General features: G+C 31.7%; 1 protein-coding gene across 3 annotated transcripts in view; it reads left to right on the forward strand.

Annotated features, from left to right (window-relative positions):
* The window catches only part of LOC148602016 (uncharacterized), a 145,564-nt gene that overhangs the window by 96,815 nt on the left and 28,073 nt on the right, over positions 1 to 20,676 (forward strand). For all 3 annotated transcript variants that reach the window (XM_088554490.1, XM_088554492.1, XM_088554491.1), the window contains one exon: positions 4,971 to 5,222. In XM_088554490.1, coding sequence (XP_088410616.1) covers positions 4,971 to 5,222 — 252 coding nt within the window. The remainder of the gene's footprint in view (positions 1 to 4,970; positions 5,223 to 20,676) is intronic.

Here is a 20,676-nt window from a genome sequence, read left to right on the forward strand (position 1 = left end):
TAGATAATTGCTTTCATGTCTGATGTTATGAATGTTGCTGAGAAATTCAATTTATTTTTATTTGCATCATGAACAAGTTGAATTATTTCATTATGTTTACAGTTTCTCCATTGAAGCTATCACTCGCTGTAAACGAATGCCATTTATGGTGTCAATCTTGTTAAGAACAAAACAGTGATATAAAATTTAAACAAGATTCAGCTTTTTTTAAGTTACAGACTTCTTTAAGTAATGGATTGAAGATCAATGCTATTTATAAGCTAAGGGAATAATTAACTTTTTTGTAAAGGGTTACGTTTCAATAATTAATTTTGCTAGTAGTAAATTATCCTTTTGATGTTTATCCTTTATTTTATTTTTTGACATTAATTATACATTTGTACTTATTTAGAGCTAAATAAGTCCTAAACTCAACTCGAAATGAAAAATATTAATTAGCAATGCAAACTTTAAGAAATGACTAATTGTAATAGTTGCCATGGTTGCCATGGAGGTCGTAGGTTCAGGTTGTTTATTAAGTGTAAGTGTTAGTAAGAATCAGGCAAAATGGGAAAAACCATGTCACTCAAGGATACTTTCTCTATTTGAAAAGACCATTATTTGATCTCTGCGTCACTGGCTTTTCTCAGAAATTTTTCAGTAGGATCTTAGAAAAATAAGGTTTTTGACAAAGTTATCTGCCTTTGAAGTGTTCATTTTCAGTGCATTTCAATGAAATTGTATCTCAGTGGGCCAACATGATATGGAAAATTGTGTCTATTTTCTTTGATTCTGATAGTGTAAATAGTCAAATTACACTATCAAAATGGTGGGTTTTATTCATGCCATGTTTCACCCACTGCCTAATTCTTACAGATACTGACACTTAAGCATCCTGTAACATCAGAATCATGGAAAATAATGAAAAATATCCTTACATGTTTGTGTAAAGGTTGTGTCTCCTATGACCCTCAGTTCCAGTTCATCAAAATTATATAAACCTCAAAATGAATAGAAATATATCATAGAGATATAAATATTCCAACAAGACCAAAATGGCTTCTTCACATACTAAAAACCTAGAGTCTACTGCCCAGAGAAGAAGTTCCTGCAAAAAGTGAACTGACCAATAAGAAACAAGAATTGAGTAGAAATATCTGAGTAAAGATAATATTTGACGACCCAAATAACCGTCTGTTTACTGCATATGCAATTATTCCACAAATTTTAAACGCAACCGTCTTAGTTAACAGATTTTTTTTTTCAAATGATGTGAATCACAGCTGCACAACATACGTGACGTCATGTAGCACGTCGCCGAAAAATAGTCCAGAAAGAAAATTTTGCAGCGTTTATAAAACTTACATATTTAGGTCAGGAAAACTGAAAATAAAAGAAAACTAATTCAGCAAAACAGCGATAAACGGACTATTAAATATTTTTTCAACTTGCGGGATTTTCTCATCCCGTCTAGTCTCGCAGCCGCTCGAAGAGATAAGCATGAGAAACTCCCTCTCATTCAAATAAATATTTAATAATCTATTAGTACACAAATTAAATCATAAACTACAACTGTTCCACATAAACAGCCCTATATAGGACTCTTTGGAAGGAAAGAGAGAGCATGCTTTAGTAAATATCAGTTGACTTTTATGTTCTTGTAGTATAATGGGGCAACTATTTCGCTGTACCTATGAAAAATGTTGTTTTGTTGGCCAGCTGCAACCTGTCCTGTGGTGTGATGATTCTTCATCATTCATTGAAGACCCATGGGTGGCCTTGACCTGACATTTTTCATCCAGGTGGGGAGGGTGTTGTCTCTTTGATAAATTACCATATCCATTATATAGTAGTAAAAGTGAGAAAAGTAGTTTGAAAAACTAACCTCTACTGAAGGGGTTAGTCATGGCAGCATGGCTAAGGGAATAGGTTAGTATAACTATTTTCAGCTCACTTAAAATGCCATGTTTAGCTTCTGTCACCACTTGGTGTCCATTGACGTCATTGCCATCATTGTTGTCAGTCATTAATTATCCAATAGTTGCTTACCATGATAAATGGACTGCCTGAGGACAGTGATATTGCCTGAGACCACAATAACGCTCTAAGCAGTCAAGAGCATTATCATGTTTGAAGCAATATTGCTGTTCAAAGTGTTGTCAATTTATCCTGGTCTTCTACATAAGCAACTATTTTGTTTATTTCATTGATGAAAATGTGGTTTAAAAGATTATGAGGACTTAGGATTTATTTTTATTTTGGCCTTGTTGAAATCATGTTTATTTCGCCATATTTAAATTGGCAACTGCTTGATCACAAATGTGTTTGAATAAGGGGATGTATCTCTAAACTTGTAACAGGCCATTACTACGATGTGATAATGCCCTCAGGCATTATCACATGGTATTGACTGGTAAAACTTTTTACTGCAAATTAATTAATACCGCATGAAAAGGTTTTATATAATTTTCACTTATATGAAATAACTTTTCTTTTAAAATCTTCTCTGAAACCACTCTATGGATACAATCAAGCTTAGGATGCATACTTAAAAAGTTACACCGATTATATAGATCAAGCCTAAAACATGGCAGTTGTTGCTATTTTTATACCACAGGGGTCAAATAACCAATTTCTACATTTATCTCAAATGTTCTTATAATAGGAGATATTTGAAAGTAAATGTGACCTGAATTCTTCAGTTTGAAGAGCTTTATAAAAGTCGACATGAGGTCAAAGTTGTTGGGCAACTGGTTATTAGCCTTGAAAGGCAAAAATGACATTTTTTTGCAGTTTTCAGCCAATATCATACAAATTATAGTAGATAAATAAAACTTTCAGTTGATGAAATGGTACTTATTATAAGGCCTATAAAACCCTTTATTGGGTCAAGGTTGTTAGAAGCTCTTTGTTAGAGTTATTGTCCTTGAAAGGCAAAAAATGAACCAGGTGAGTGATTTAGGCTCTTGTTTTCTTACTTTTTCGAAAATCCAAAATAAATTCAAATTCAGTTAATATCTCAGTAGTATAACCATGTTAGAATTGAAGTTTATTTTGAACAAGACTTTGTACAGTGATATGTGTATAACAAAATTATGGACAAATTTGAATAATACATGTATGTAATATGACTTTTGCGGTTTTTTTTTTAAAATGCCAAGTCTGGAAAACAGACATGTTTTTAAAACCTGAGATGGAAGTTAAATTTTCAATGCAGATTTTCGAATGTCACTATTTGACCAATCAGGAAACAGAATTACAGTTAGATTACTAAACTGTACCTTCCTTGCCAAATGACTTTTGAAAGAAGGAACAAATTGATGCCAATACAACAGCGCCTTTGTGTTTATAACATATGTGACCATCTGGTCTCTTTGAATGTGTCCTACATTTTTTAAAAAGGATTGATATAACAATACATAATGACCTAAATTTCTTGCATTGATTTTTTTTGGTAAAATGAAATCTGTTGACTTGCTGAACAATTAGGTCATTGTGACCTTAAAATTATGTGCATTTTTTATCTGTTGACTTGCTGAACAATTAGGTCATTGTGACCTTAAAATTATGTGCATTTTTTTTTTAAATAGAGTACAATAATTATTTTTAGCTCATCTGACCCAAAGGGTCATGTGAGCTATTGCCATTACAGTTTTCAGCCAATATAGTGAAAACTATGATAGACAGAAAGAAACTTTCAATTGCTGAAATAATCCTTATGATAAGGCCTGCAAAAGTCTGCTGGGGGGGGGTCAACATTGTTGACCAGTTTCTTGTTAGAGATATTTCCCTTAAAGGGCAAAAATTAAACCAGATGAGCAATTCAGGATCGTAGGAGTCTTGTTATTTGTAAATATCAGTATAATGTGATTGACTTATAAAAAACCACTGATTTTTATTCAACATTTGTTTGTGCACAGAAAAATATTGATTAAAATAAGGAATAAAATTAATTTACAAAACTGTATTTTTAAAGGTAAATGCCAACTCTCCTTAAGTTTTTTTCTGACCCAAATGAATAAAAAAAACTGTTTCACAATTAAAAATAACTTGTATGGCAAAAAAAATGCAGTAAATGTAACGAAATGCAAGTTTGTTGTAATGAAATGCAAGTTTGGTACATTTGTAGTTCACTTAAGGGAATAGGGTTGGTTCTTTTGATAGAATAATCATTAACCATTACCTAATACTTACTTGTTAACCTGTAGATTAAAATTAAAATTAAAATTAGAATTAAAAAATTACTAATTTACTTGAAGATTTTAGGTCAATTGATAATATATATTTATATTCTTTTCCATTTCACATCTTTTGACTTATCGTACATTTGTACATTACTAGCAAAGTAAGTGTGTTCCTTTTACGAAAATAATTTATACATAACATATTAGAAAGTTTCGAAGCATGTCGGTTTTAACAGTTCATTAGAGTTTGTGTTGTAATATTTTATATGTACCAACTTTACTTCTGAAGATTGAATATTGCTGTGTAACGCAACAGTTTGTCAATTGGCTAAAATCCGCAAGCTTCAAGATTAGTTGTGATATGCTCTATTTAAAAGCAGATGACTTTGTATTCTGTGATGGCCAAATGTTTCTGAATGAAAACAACTCAGAGACTAGGTGTTTCTCAGCTATTTAACAGAAAGTTCAATGCTAACCAATCATTTCATCTTATGATGTGAACTTCCTGCTCTAATACAAGTAAAAAACATGTGTACACGTATAGTAATTAAGAGGTACATTTTGATTTAGAATGAAGCTAGAATTGACTAATCAGCAGCATAAGGTAGTGTAGCTATATATATTTAAGTAAATCATATAGGAATGTACTGTACTGAAGTTATGGGTTCAAGATTTAGTCGCTAATAATGTTAGCGACTTAAAAAGAAAAAAAGGATTTTGTCTGTGATAGTCATATTTCTTTTGTGCTTTTTTTAAATCATAATTGAGTAAAATATATTAATAAGAATGTTTTTTTTTTATTCAAAGATCTCCAAAGACAACACATATCCAACACAGACCTTTTGCCAAATGGTACAGCTCACCAAGTGCAACCAGAATCAACGACGCAATCTGACCGCAATCATTTATGTCCTACCTGCAGCAAAGGCTTCAAAAGCAAGCAGCAGTTAGCACAACACAGTCTTGTCCATACAAACATCAGGAAATATATATGTTCCTACTGTGAGAAAGCTTTCAAACAGTTATGCCACCTACAGCAACATGTTAGAATTCATACAGGTATGTCATTTTTTTACTACCCCACCCCCTTTGCCCTTTTTGCAAATATCAAGTTTGAAGTATTTATAGGAATCACCTTGTTTGTCTGCCCATTCATTTGTCTTTTAACATTAATTTTTATAAAGTATTTTACTCCTTCTAAACTGTTCATGGGATTGTGATTATTTTTTTTAGAAAGTTGGACATCATATATAGATGTGCATGAAATAATGTAAATATTGTCTGAGGACCCAATGGGAAGATAATCTCAGTATTTTTTTTTCATGTACCACACCTTGTACACATTTTGTCTAATTCTTAGACAGAGAAATACTTAAATGAAAATTAGAAAGACAAGATTTTTTTAATCTAAGTGCTGAAGCTTAGGTAACAATTCTAGAGAGAACGGTTGGAAACTAGACCAAAATTTATTCTAGGCTCTAAATCAAATAGCAAGTGTTAATGAAGAAATCTAAGTGAACTTTTTGCATACTGTCAGAATTGTTAACATTTGGTCATGTGATTTAATCAGCTGCATTCAAAAATATCATTGTAGTTGTTTACTTTTGTATTTTTAAGTAAATATATATTTATTTTGGCGGAGGGATGGGGGGTGGGGGTAGAAAAACATATGATATACATTGTGTTAAAGGATTAAAAAGACTGCATTAGCAAAACATTCCATTGTGCACAAAGTGATGTCACATTGTAATTATTAATATCTGCCCAATTTAGGATGTTTGATTTTGATAAAAGGTCTTAAACAGTCTTGAATTTGGTATTATAGAAACTTTCACTTCTTGGCAACATTTCAGGTATACATAGCCCCTGTCTTAGATCATAAATTAAGTGTAAGCTAATGACATCACTTTAACTTATTATAATATCTTCGAGAATCAAAGAAGATACTGGTGATCAACTGTAAATCTGCACCATGCATCGAAACAGTCGATTTCTCAAAAAGTTGTAGGTGTTAAATTGTTCATAGATTTTACAAAGCTACGTTGTTTTTACATAATGTATGATTGACTTGACACTTTATTTTTTTTATTTTTTTGTTTCTCAATCCCTATGCATTGACTGGTTGATAAAGAGAATGGTAAAATTGCTCCATATTCTGCCTCTTAAAGTCTTAGATTTCATACTAAACATTAAATTTATTGTATGTTTAAAATACATTTTAATCAAAGCAATGAAAAAATCTATAGTTTTTTAGTTTGTTTTAACTCTATCCAAACATTACAACATGAAAAAGTACACTTCCAATATTTGAATATCATTTTAAATGGGATTTTTTGTGATTTCAAAACATTTAAGTAGCTCGTGTTATATGGCGGTTTAAATGTGTGTTAAAACTGTAACCTGCCTTAACTGAAAGTTTTTCTAGACTAGACATATTCTGAACCCATTTTCTATACATTTTGAACCTCTTACAGTACCTGAACCAATTGATGCAGTGTTCATCAATCAGTTACCGATCAGTCAGTGATCGCTTCCATTTCACTTCAACTGACTGGTGATCAGTTAATGCATTTTATGGATTGGTTAATGTCGGTTATCCATTTATGCATAAAACTACTAAATAATATAAATAATGACAGTACTTTTTAATGTACTAACTTAAATGAAATGCAAAATGTTGTTTCATTTTTTTTAATAAAAGTAAATTTAATATAGCATTTAATTTGATATGTTCCAATCAAAATTCAGAAATTTACATGAACCAGTCATACATAACAAAACTGCAGTCAGATCAGTCAGCAGTCATGGGTTATTGATCCGTCTGCTATACAATCAATCATTGGTCATTGATCAGTCAAATAGTTGTGCATATTGGTTCAGGGACTGTAAATCAGAACATCTACCTAAACTAAATTATGTGGATTCCACTTCATTTTATACCAGTTAATTGCATATCTTTATTGCATACCAGTTAATTGAATATCTTCATCATTGTATACCTGTTAATTGCATATCTTCATTGCATACCTGTTAATTGCATATCTGTTAATTGCATATCACATGGAAAATCCTGACACAAAACCATATACAGAAAGTTAAAATTGCACACTTCATTTTCAATTTTACTCAACAATGTGCCGAAATGGGTACAATAATGAAATTGCTCAGTTTTTGTAAGACAATTGATTTTACATCAATATTTTCTGTTTTTATTCAGTGTTACAGTGGCAGGTCCAGATATTTCGAAACGGGGGTATATCTAACTGGATTCTTGAAAAAAAGGGTGTTCCAGACTGTTATTTGCTAATTTATTAACCAAATTTTACACGAAATTGACGGCAATTTTCCCCTTGATACGACACTGTGTAAACTTAAACAGGAGACTTAGTATACATTTGAAAAGAATTTACCTTACTTATATGCAACCTTCTTTCTGTCTGGTAGGGGTTACGGCACATTTTCTCCATCAGCATAAAATTCCTATCAATTATACTTCAAATTGTCCTATATTATGAAATTTTCTATACTTAAGGGTTTTGAGTTATACAAGACTATTTTACATGATATTTAAAGCCTTTCCATTTTGAGTTTGGTGCAAACTCAAGCAAATAAGGGGGAATCAAGAAGATACTATCCTGTTCAGCTGTTTCCAGAAATTTTACCTATATAATTTTGGAGACCTAGTCAGCCTTCTTCCAGTATCGGGAAAATAAATACTTTAACCCTGAATTGACTTGAAACCTTTTTAATCCTCTTCATCTCGTGAAGTCCATCTATATCAATAGCAGTTCATTGTAAGTCTGTGTAAACGTAGCTCCTCATTTAATCATATAAGGATTCAGTTCTTAAGAACTTTAGTTTAGACACCACTTTTGGAGTGAAAGGTTCTTCATAATACAAACCCCTATGGACTATTTTTGACTACTGACTACTGATAGTAATGAATTCATTCTAAAGTGTGAGCCATTTTTATCAAGCAGAGCACAGTGGAATGGATGAAAGGATTAAAATGTGTCACTTGATGGGAAGGGAACCAAGAGATGCAGTGGGTTAAAGTTTCTTTTGAAAATACTGTAGTTCTAAGACTAGAGAGACCCACGGGCATCAATCCTTGCAGCTTTTGTTTTGACATTACATGTTCAAGTTTACACAAGTTTATTGCTTGGTTTCATAACCAATGAAAGTTGAATATTGCAAAATATCAACTCAAGTTTTTAATTTCAACATCATAATAAATGAGCCACAACTCTTTCTAATCTAATTTTCTGAAATTGTATAGGAAAGTTATGCATCATAATAAGATATGAATTAAAGAATTTAAATATTGGCCCATGTCTGTAAAGGGAAATAATCAAATTTAAGGGTTTTACATGTTAAAACAAATGTAAGTGCAACTCTCAATATGCTCATGGGGTTTTGATGAAATTTTATAGCAAGGTGAGGTATCACATGGAAATGTGCATGATGGGACAGCAAGGGGAGATAATCCAACTTTAAGGTTTAACATTTTAGTGTTTTACCTCTAATACTGGTTTTTATATGACTGCAAAAAAACAAAAAAAAATGTTATCGCCCTGTTGTTTGCTTCCTTTAACTTAACTTTATTTTTGATAACTTGTTGTCTTTGTGAGCTGCTTTAGTTTTCATAGACTATTAATGATGTCTTATTGACATGCTTCCCATTTCCATTTTTTATTACATTATCCATACATCTTTTAATTTATGAAGTCTCATATCAAGACAATATAAACGTTGATGTTTTTTAAACGAGTGGAAAATTAAGTCATGTGATCTGCCATCGGTCATTTTCTACTTTAATATGCCTTTTAAGGCAGAAGGAAAATTATTGTATACAAATTTGTTATATACATATACAACAAGTTTGACAGATTTCATAATACAGAAATTATAAGTATACTTAATGTTGAAATGATATCACCACTCATTAAAAATGGGCTCAGCTTATCTTAAAGATTTTTTAAATTAAGTTGATTTTAAGATAAAATTAGAAATTTTAATTCCATTGAATTAAAGAGCAATAAAATTTTTTTTTGGCCATCCAAACAATTTTCTACAACTGCCTCTTAATATTTGGTATTCAGCATCGTGTACTGGTCCCATAATGTAGGTTCTGATTTCAGGCCTGTTGAACATCTATTGATACTTTCTGTTAATGAAAGGGTAATCAAGAGAACCAAGATTCTAGCGGAAATCAACCAGACATGGAAAACAGACAAACAAAACAATAATATACATTAAATAACTAAAATAATAAATACAAAGAAACAAAATTAAATGAGCAACTCGGACCCCACTAAAAACTGGAAGCATGGACCAGGTGCACTGGTAGGGTAAGCGTCCTCTATTTTTTTTAGAGACACCAGCCGAGTTGCTCATAAAGATGGAGCTCTGGGGTAGAAGAAAGAGGTAAGGAATGTTAAACAAATCAGTTTTCATGGTGCAGACGGATACACCATAACGATCCACAAATTAATAATGACCACCATAAAACTTAACCCTGTTCCAGAAGCCTATTTGTTAGAGTTCTAGCGGGATACAAAAAGTCGGCGTAGTTCCGGCAAGCTCTGGCATAACATATAAGTTGTAATATGAACACTCCATACACAGGTGCTGATGTTGAAGTCAGCCATTTCTGTCTTTGACTCGTTTTATATATTATATACTGTTGGTCCTTTTTTTTATCAGTAGAAAAGTGTTTTTGTTGTGGATTTATGTACTGAAAATCCAATAATTATTGCTTCAGTAATGTAAGTGTTCAAAGATTTATTTGAATATGACATAATTTACAAGTTCAGTGTGTGCTTTTTTTTTTAAAAAACAAATATTATTGCTGTTAATATGCATATATTGGAATTAGGTGATGAAAATTAAGCTATAATTAAAAACTCAGTTTTTATAAGACATATTTATGCAGGAAATAAAGAGTGCAGGCACTAAACTCTTTAACACAACAATCATTTTTTGTGTCAAGACATTTAAAGGTTTTCCAGAGCAAGCACTCTATATATTCACCCCTTTTTGCAGTAGTTTTATAATTATAATGGTGTCTGCCTGTCTGTTCATCCATCCACATTTTTTGACTGTTTTCTCAGTAACAACTGATCACATATCAATATTTTGATAGAAATTTTATATACATATGCCATATCGTTGGAGTCGAATTCAGACAGAGGCAACATTAACTTTCAGTTTGACAACCTTTTCCATGTTATGACTATGGTTTTTTGGGATGAGGAGCTGGCAGTCTTCTTTAGTGAGCTGTGCTCTCAGCTGTTATAGTTTTAGATTGGGGAACACCTATAAACACATTATTTGTACCAAAATAAATATATCTTTTTCAAATCTGTATAGTAGCAGTATTTTAATTCTAATATTATTATGGTGTAACATAATGTGCAATACACTATGATTCAGGATAAAATATTACATCAGCTGTCTCGGGGTAGCGTGCTGGCCTTGAGTCTGTGGGGAAGGTTGTGGGTTCTATCCCTGGCACAATCACACCAAAGGCTTTGAACATTTCAATCACTCACATCTGCCAAACACGTTGTATTCAAAGACATAGACCTAAGGTAAGGGATATTTACAAATCATTGAAATGTTTGTATTCAGTATTTTACATCAGTATTATTGAAGCCTCATAGTGATTTGTACTTATTTCATTCTACTTTGAAATGAAAACTTGGTAGGCTTTGGTGAAATTGAGTATGATATAAACATATCAATGAGTTATGTCCCTTACCCTAGGTTTATCTCCTTAAGATGATAGAGTGATAATTGATTGGCTTGGAATAATATATGCAAGTGGGGTGGCATACCTACCTGTAAACTGATGCTTCTGTAAGCTAACACAGTAAAAAACTGCCTCTGTACAAAGCAGGGTCTGTTTGATTTGTCAATCATTCTCCACCTGATAAAATATCAGCCATATGATGTTAAACCTTTATTATTTAATCAATTCAAGATAAAATGGTGGATTTCAATTGATTTCTAACATTCTATTTAAAAATTTCTGAGCAAAGCCATTGATGCAGAGATCAAATAATGGTCTTTTCAATAAAGAAAGTATCCTTGAGTGATATTACATTGTCAGATCGGTTGGGTTTTGACATGCATGTTTCTCATTTTTCCCCTTTTGCCCGATTCTTACGAACGGTTACATTGAACTGGCATGGGTTTCATGAAATAGTCTCAAAATGAGGACTGCCTTATGTCTTTGGGCTTCTCTTTGTATCCTATTTTACAAGTTTTTTGGTAGGTTGAAATTTGAGTTCATGTGGAATAAATTTGAAAAAAATTGTTTATTTGAATTCTTTTTGAAACTTGGTGCTTTACTTATATAGTTCAGTATAATGTTACAATGACGTTATTGAATTAAGAGGAAATGTAGTAAAAGATGGATATGGGTTGTTTTTTTTTTTCATGAGATTTATGCTTTCTTATGGAATGTACTCTTTCATTCCTCATTGTAATGGAAAAGGTAAAATGAAAATTTTTTTTATCTTGTTTTTGATTTAGGAGTTAAGTATTTCTCTGAAAATTGAAGATTTAGTGGTATTTAAATACACAGAACAAAGAACAAAGTTATAAAGGCGTTGGTAGTCATAAAATTCCACTCTACTGAATTGGAAATGTGTGTCCCTTGTATAGAATGGTGGGAGAATAAAGTCATTTATGTGCATTTTCACACATTTTTGAGAAAGTAACTTACTGCTTTATGAAGCATGCGAAGTATGAAAACTTTCCAGAATGTATCAGTTTATAATGTATCATGATAAGGACTATATTGACATTCTTATTTGTGTATTTGTGCATCGTAGAAATTGACTTGGGAAGAACCTTAACACTTTTGAGATCTAAAATATATTTGATAGTCCATTGAGAAAATATAAGGGAGTTATATCCCTTGGAAATAGCCACTTTAAGGCAATATAAATTGCACTTGCCCACCTCATGCCACCTTATGAAATCACCATATTTGTAAAGTCTGTTAGTGTGAATACCATCTCTATTTTTTCTGCTATACTTATCCAAATGATTTCAAATTGGTAACTTTAGTTTTTGGATGTCTTCATTTTGATACGCAGTACTTTGAATTCTTTAGCATAGGAAAAAGCACAAAGTTATGTTTCAAAAGTTACATTCCCCCCTGATAGGAACACTTTTTAATGAATGGTTTGTAGCTTTAACTAATTGTACTTTTGGTTACTTCCCATTAAAAAATTAAGGGGTGTACATAGCATGAAAAAGCATGTTACTTCATGTTACTTAAGTGTAAGTTTTGGTAAGTATCAGGCAAAGTGGGAAAATCAGAAACAAGCGTGTAAAAATCCCACTGATTTGAAAATATAACTTCACTCAAGGATGCTTTGAGTATTTGAAAAGACCATTATTTAATCTGTTCGTCACTGGATTTGCTCCGAAATTTTTCAATAGAATGTTAGAATATGAGGTTTTTGACAGAGTTATGTCCCCTTGAAATGTTCATTTTTCCGTGCATTTCAATGAAATTGTAACTCAATTTATCAAAGTGATATGAAAAATGAAGTTTTATTTCCTGGATTCTGATGGTTTTCACCCACTGCCTGATTCTTACAGAGACTGACACTTAACCGTTGCATGTACATGTACCAACTTAATACAAAAAATCTGTCAGTAAAAGTACAACTTAAATTACTGTAATCTGGAAAAGTGTTGTGTTGTAGGTTTTTTCTTTCTTTTTTTTTTTTTTTTTTGCAGTTTGTGTGATCAATCTATATTTGTGTGGTTTTGAATTAACAATTGTTCCTCTTATCACTTAGTAATGTTCTTCAAAGGATATATTTATGTCACTTTTATTTTACCACTTACATAAAACTGGTGTGAAAGCAATTTTGCAGTTTTTTACCATTGACAGTTACAGTTAAAATTCAGATTTTTAAATTTTGGTTTTGGTGTTGGTCAAATATATACATTGAAAGATTTCTGTTAAAATGAATGATGTTTTTGCCAAAGGATGGGATGTGAAGTAATCCTGTTCATGGGAAATTTTAAGGGTACTGTTGGTTAAAACAGTAAACCATTTTGATTGGGGTCATTACATATTACCCATTCTTCATTTGATGGGTTTGTTCTACAACTGTTGCACAAAAAGTCATGGTACAATTGGTGATAGTTATTCGTTATTCAACTTTTAATGTATCATCTTTTTTTCTAAAGTTCTTTCCAAACTTCAATGAACTTTTGGCAAACCAACATCTGATGTTCCCTAAGTGCATATAGGTCAGACAAGTGTTCATGGTCTTTTTTATTTTCAAAATATTTTCTCACAGTAATTAATTAAGGTATTTTTATTCTTAATGGAGTACACAAGTTCAACCCAGGATTTGTCTTGCTAGTTTGTATATATTTTATATTTAATCTGTGTTGTGTGTGACTTTATTTCTTCATTCCGCAACCTTGTTTTTTTTCTCTTACACAGATGTTTTGTGATAAATTACAGTAAATTATTTATTAACTACAGTATTGATGCTCAATTCTTTCTTGCTTTTACACAAATGAAAAATTATATTTTTATATCTTGAAATGGAGGTTATTGTCCTTCAGAATTTAGTTTCTTCTGCAAAGATTTGAGTCTATATAGGTTAGCAGTAATAAGTGTACAAGTAACCAATTTTTCAATTTTGGATGGGAGGGGAAGTAATCCTGTTTGCATTAAATTGTAAGGGTATTTGTGGTTATGACAGTAAACCATTGTTTTTACCTTGGATAAGGGGAAATTGTGCCTATTAGCCATTCTTCATTTTCTTTCCTTCTTTGAAGCGTTTGATCCACAACTGTTGCACAAAAAGGCATTGTACAATTTTTATGTCTTATCCTTTTGAAAGTCACAGTAGAGAAATGAAAATGACAGTTATTCAACCTCTAATGCATTTTTGCCTTCTTAAATCCTTTTCAAACTTCAATAAACTTATGGCAAACCAACATCTGGTGTTCCATAAGTGCATATAGGTCAGACCAGTGTTCATGATTCAAAATTTTCTCACAGTTATTAATTATGGTATGTCTATTCTTTCTGGAGCCCATAGATTCAACCCAGGTTTTTAGTTGGGATTATTTGTTAGTTAGTGTATGTTTTGTATTTCCTATATGTTGTGTGTTGTGTTTAGTTAATAGTTAGTATATGTTTTGTATTTCCTGTGTGTTGTGTGTTGTGTTTAGTTAGTATATGTTTTGTATTTCCTGTGTGTTGTGTGTGACTTTAGTTCTTTACTTCACAATCATGTTTTTATTTTCTTACACAGATGTTTTGTGGTAATTTACAGTAAATTATTTATTAACTACAGTATTGATGCTCAATTCTTTGATGTTTTTATACTAATTAAAAATTATATTTTTATGTCTTGAAATGGAGGTTGTTGTCCTTCAACACATAATTTTGTCTTTGAAGCTCTAAACCAACATGCGTTGGCAGTAATCTTTTTGTGTACAAGTGACCAACTTTCCAATTTTGGTTGAATGATTTTGGTGCAATGAAACAGAAGGATGTTTTACACTTAGTAATTTTTACTAAATTGATTTGCGATTATAGCTAAATAAGGTAAAATTTTTTGCACATGTTTTACTTACATCAAAACGATGTTGACATGATTCAGCATTTTATATTGCAAGTGGAACAGGTCTGCATATTTGTCCCGAACATAACTGCATCATTTAAGATTTTCTATTTTTTTCACTCTCTAATCTTTTAATGTAGCTGGAAAACAGCTTTGTACCTACATTATTGCTTTTTCATACTTTTGTTTATCAATTATTCAAGTAAAAAATGCAAGTATGGATTTAATTTGCATGCAGACACTTGTTCAATTTAAACATTTATTTAGGCAAATAATTCTGTGTTTGCTGTTTGCTTTTTCCTATGGCTTATCCAATTATTTATCATACTTTCTAATGTTATTGCAAATATCAAAATGTTTTGGTTTTTTTTTTAGTAAATTGGAATCACCTTATCCATCTGTCTGTGTACCAACCTTGATTTCACTCAAGTGTCTGTCAGTATCTGCAGCCCCAGATGCCATTGAAATGTGTCATATTTAACACTGCTTGAACTACTTGGCAAATTGTAACCAAACTTGATACAAATGTAATTTGGATAGACTTGTTCTGCTTTTTCCTTCAAAATTTCAATGGGCCATTTCTTTGTAAAAAATCTAATTTTATGGAACATTTTCAGCAGGAATGTGATAAATGGCACATGGCCCCTTCTTATTTATTTCCAATCATTTAATCTCTAAATTTATGGTTTTCTGCTCTTCCATTGACACCATCAACAATTGTGTAGTCTCTTGGTGAGAGTAATGAAGTTTCACCCACATTACAGCCAGTAAAATGGTTGATTTCATGGAATAGGATTTGTCTTCACTTGATAGAATTAACCATTACCTGTTGAACTAGGTAGATAATTTGATAATTAACAAGGAAATTTAAACTTTATAGATTATATGAGGCCGTCCATGCAAAAACCAGGCTGATAGTGGCACTTGACAAATTTCATTTAAAAAAAAATGTCATCAATATCATATCACAAATGCATCGTTTTTCAAAGTTGTATGTTGGCTTTTGATTAACTGCAATGGTTAAAGAGAAATAAATTGCATAGAATGCATTAAAAAAAAAAATCGTTGAAAAGGGGAGATTACTCTTTCATTTTTCACAAAATTTGGTTGCTTTCCTAGGAAACTTTAAAATCAATTTCTGAGCCATCCATTGTCTATTTAAGAAAATCTTCATACTATTTGACATACATATTGTATATGAATTGCATTAGAACAAAAATTTCAGTGGGATAAAATTTATCATGTGCCACCCTTATTATAGCATCTGCATGATTTTCACCTGAGAAGCCCCTTAACTTACATATGAAATAATAGAAAGTTTAAATCCTCTTGTCAGTTGTCCTGTTTACTTAAGTACCCAACATTTTCATCTGGTAATGGTCAGTGAATCAAGTTAACAACAAATCTGTTTCCTGAACTTAATTATTGTATTGGCTGTAAAAACTGTTTGAAACAGGTTTAGCACAATATAGATTATACTTAATTGATTTGTGATAAAGGCTGAAAATAGAATTAAAGAGGCAAATGTTTCAATGACTCAAAATAGCAATGAATGATTCAGCCTTTTTACTTATTTTGGTTTTATGCTGTGGACCTGTTACCAATCCACAAAGTTCTATTTTTTTTTATTTTCATGGTGGATTTAAAACAGTTTTGTTGATTTTTTTGCATCTTTTTTGTTATTTTTTAAGAATTTGAAGGTGGTGTTCAACAAAGTTTGCTTTAGAAATATTTAGTTCATTACAGTGAAAAGTATATAATTTTTTGAAAATATTTTACCTGCCTGCTGTTATTTCATTGCAAATCATAAATGAAGTAAAATTTTACTTTGAATCTTGTATCATGTGACTACCATCCGTCAAGGACTTTTGACCTTGTGAGCACTCATGAATGAAGGTCCTTTAATTGATTTTGACCAAATTTGATATGTAGGCCAAGGTAAAAAAAATTGCTACCATTTTGATTTTCAATATCAGAGGTCAAATGTGTCGGTCTAAAAGTGATGACCACAACTTTAGTTGAGTTGTAAAAAATTGCTCATATAGTCTCCATTTAAAGTTAATGTAAGATAATGATATGGGTAATAGAGTAATCAAGGAAACCAAGATTTTAGTGGAAATCAAAGAATGTAGTCCAGGGACAAAAACCAGACATGGGAAATAGACAAACCCAACAAAGAACATAATGTAATGAAAATAATACATACAAAGTAACAAAAGTAAATAAGCAACTTGAACTCCACTAAAAACTGGGAGCGTGGGCCTGGTGCACTGGTTTAGTACATACTCAGCAGTTATGCGAGTACCGCTGAGTACATGTACTAGACCAACGTGAGTTAAACATTACCACTGACTACATGTACTAGACCAACTTACTTCCTGTTTGTTCGGCTCACTATAAAACTGCAGTTACGGTCATTGTCCAACTACAAGTGCATATATTGGCAGCTATAAAAATAGATTGTATGTTCAATGATTAATGCTAATGAAGATGTTAACAATAAGATTTATTGATCTGATATCACCTCCAAGCTGCATCTCATTTGGATTTATGCAATTTTAGTGCTGAAAGGGTGTTTTGATTTGACACAAATGCAATAATGAATTCAGATATGCATGTTGTCAAAAGCTTGCCTATTTAAATCAATACCAAGGAATGTTACTAGAAGGAGGTGTCACAAATGGTTTTTAAACATTGTGTTGCACCTACTTTGATTCACTTAGCTGTGAATATAGAGTAAAAAGGTAGTATTGTTATACCCCCACTCAATGAGTGGGTGGTAAATTGGAATTACCTTGTCCATCTGTCCTTCATTCTGTCTGTCTGTCTCCCTGTCTGATTTTTTTTCACAAATATCCTGGCTCCCAAAGCATGGATTGATTTCAAATTTGTGTGTGGCTTCATATAGATTGGGCAAATGTTGTAAGCAGTTTTTATTTCTCTCTGATATCAACTTCCTTAACAAATGAGGAGGGGGGTAAGTAAAGCATGACAATGTGTGCAATTTCATGTTGTCAGAGAAACTGTTAAATTTTAGATCTAAAATCACTGTTGTTAGTAGCTAAGGAGGCAATCATTTGACTTTTTATAGGATTGCCTGCATGGGGTTGGATGAAGAATTAAATATAATTTTTAATGAAAAACAGAACCTTAGTATTAAAGAAACCTGTCAAAATGGATGAAAAATAAAATGAAAAAAGACAGAAATTAAGATCAAAATCAGATAATGTAAATTAGAAAAATAGACGGCCACTCCCTTAACTCATTGTCATGTCACATTATGTCAAAATTTTATAATAACAAAATTAATGACTCTTTTGATATGTATAAAGATTATTCACACATTATTGAACAGTTATAATAAATATGTAAATCCAGCCCCCCCCCCCCAAAAAAAAATAAATAAATAAAATAAATTGTTCATTCATCCTTATTTTGTAAATATATATGCATTGTTAGTTTGCATACCCTGTACATTTGAACTATTTATTGAAAGTGAACATTCTTGACTTGTTTTCAGTGTAAGTTTAATGCTGTATCAACTTTTTGAGTGGTATGCTATGTAAGTTCACATGCTGTATTAACTTCTGAAGTTGTATGGAATATAAGGTTACATGCTGTATCAACTTCTGGAATGGTTTACTGTGTAAGTTGATTTCAAAATGAGTTGACAATGTGTGTAAGTTTCTTACGCTGTAGGCTAAGTTTTTCTGCACTAGTGTTAACTTGCAATAAGGTTTTGATTAGTAAAAACTAATTTTGTATTTAAATTTTTGGTTTTGAAAATTGAACATTCTGTGTCAGTAGCCTATGTGGCGTCAAATATTTAAGTGCCAGTCTCTGTAAGAGTCAGGCAGTGGATGAAACATGGTATGAACATTTTGATAATGTAAGTTGACTATTTGCACCATCAGAATCAAGGAAGAAAGACACTATTTTCCATATGTTGGTGCATTGAGTTATAATTTCATTGAAATGCACTGAAAATGAACTTTTCAAGGGCAGATAACTCTGTCAAAAACATCATTTTTCTAACATTCTGTTGAAAAATTTCTGAGCAAAGCCAGTGACACAGAGATCAAATGATAACAAAGGATCCTTGAATGAAATTATATGTCAGATCTGTGGGGTTTTGACATGCATGTTTCTGATTTTTCCCATGATTTTGCATGATTCTTACAAATACTTACACTTAATCACAATCCATATTCAAAGATGCATAAAGCATGATTTTAATGTTCATGCTTCACCTGCAGTCATATCAAGCTGCATAAGTGGATCAATTTATTTACATGCGAACTGTGTTCTAAATGCAAAAGATCATTATTTTGTGCATGCTTCTCTTCTGTTTTGTTTTCTTTCTTCCCTAACTATACAATGACTGTGGACAAGCCTTTTGAAGTTCTCAGATAAGGCCCAAAAAATGTGTGGTTACTGTATCCTGACCAAACCTTTTTTATTCAGCCTGACCCTATACTTTTTCATCAGCAGAATCAGGAGACAAAAATACAGCAGTTGCATCCCAGTCCCCAACTGTTTTTGGCAGTTACATTAATAAACTTGGCAACCTCTGTTTCTGCAATGTGTATTTGAACAAGAATCATATATTATTGTAAGTATCTGGTATCTACAATGGAAATGTTCAATTATCTGTATAAATGAAACTTAAAGCACAAGTTTTAAAACAAAAACAAAAAAACAACCCTTAACACTATTTTTTTTCAGCAGGGTACAGTTACCGCGCATATTTTTTTTGCCTAATATCTAAACCAAGCATCAAAGGAAAGTGCCCCACATAAAACCATTTTTTTCATACATTGATATATTCTTGTGATTTTGAAAGTTTTGTCTGCAGTGTGTTGAGTGAGTTTTATTATAGAAGGCTAAGTGTATGCCAAGGGTATTTGATACCCTATCATATCATACAAATAACTTTGATACTGGATGATATTGCTTCTCCAACGTGAAAAGCAACCACTCATTCTGAGTGGCCTTGTAGTAGCAGTTGTGCATTCATATTCCAGTCATTCCAAAAAACACCTTTTTTGCCATGTACTGTAAACCGGGAAACTTCTGCGCTGGATGTTCTTTGAAGAAAATATTCACGGCTGTTCAATATTTTCGTGTATGAATCTTACCCTGAAAATTACAAAAATAATACTGCAAGGAAAATTCTCTGTTTACAGCATGCATAGTATAGACTGATGGTCTTTTAGATGTAATATTGTGAATTGTAAATGCCAATTGAATTATAATACTGATGTGTAATGAATTAACCAATTTACAAACCAGATAATTTGCATATTTCCATTTAAACAAAAGTGTTCATTGATTATTAATTAGTCTTTACATAAACAGTTTTTGTTACATACTATAATGTATTAAAGTTTTTAAGGATTCATTGAATTTTTGACTGATGAATATATACTAGTAATGTTACTTAGTAACTAATGATCTCTTAAGTCTGACAGTTAGTGCAAAAAGGTTATAACTCCAATCCTTTTAGAATGGGAGTTAGTGCAGAAAAATGATTTAATCAAAATCTTTTAGAAAGAGGGACATAAAACATTTAATAGCAGTTTAGTTATGACCAGAGTCTTCATGGTCAACGATGACAGCAGGTCTTATACCTTTTCAACTCTATTAGTCTGAGTTTGTCAAACTTAGAATATATAGCACTGCAGAACGCAAGGACATTGACATTGAACACTACTAAGTATTTCAAGTCTTTTAAAAGTCTAACAGTTGGTCCAGAAAGGGACTTCATAGTAATTCTTATGATTGACAGTTAGTCCAGTTAGGGACTTCATAACAATTCTTAAGTCTGACAGTTATTCCAGAAAGGGACTTCATAGCAATCATTATGACTGACAGTTATTCCAGAAAGGGACTTCATA

Source organism: Perna viridis, chromosome 12, assembly GCF_037379345.1.
Source record: "Perna viridis isolate PV_CMFRI_1.1 ecotype Kerala chromosome 12, ASM3737934v1, whole genome shotgun sequence".
In the NCBI taxonomy this organism is placed as follows: Eukaryota; Metazoa; Mollusca; class Bivalvia; order Mytilida; family Mytilidae; genus Perna; species Perna viridis.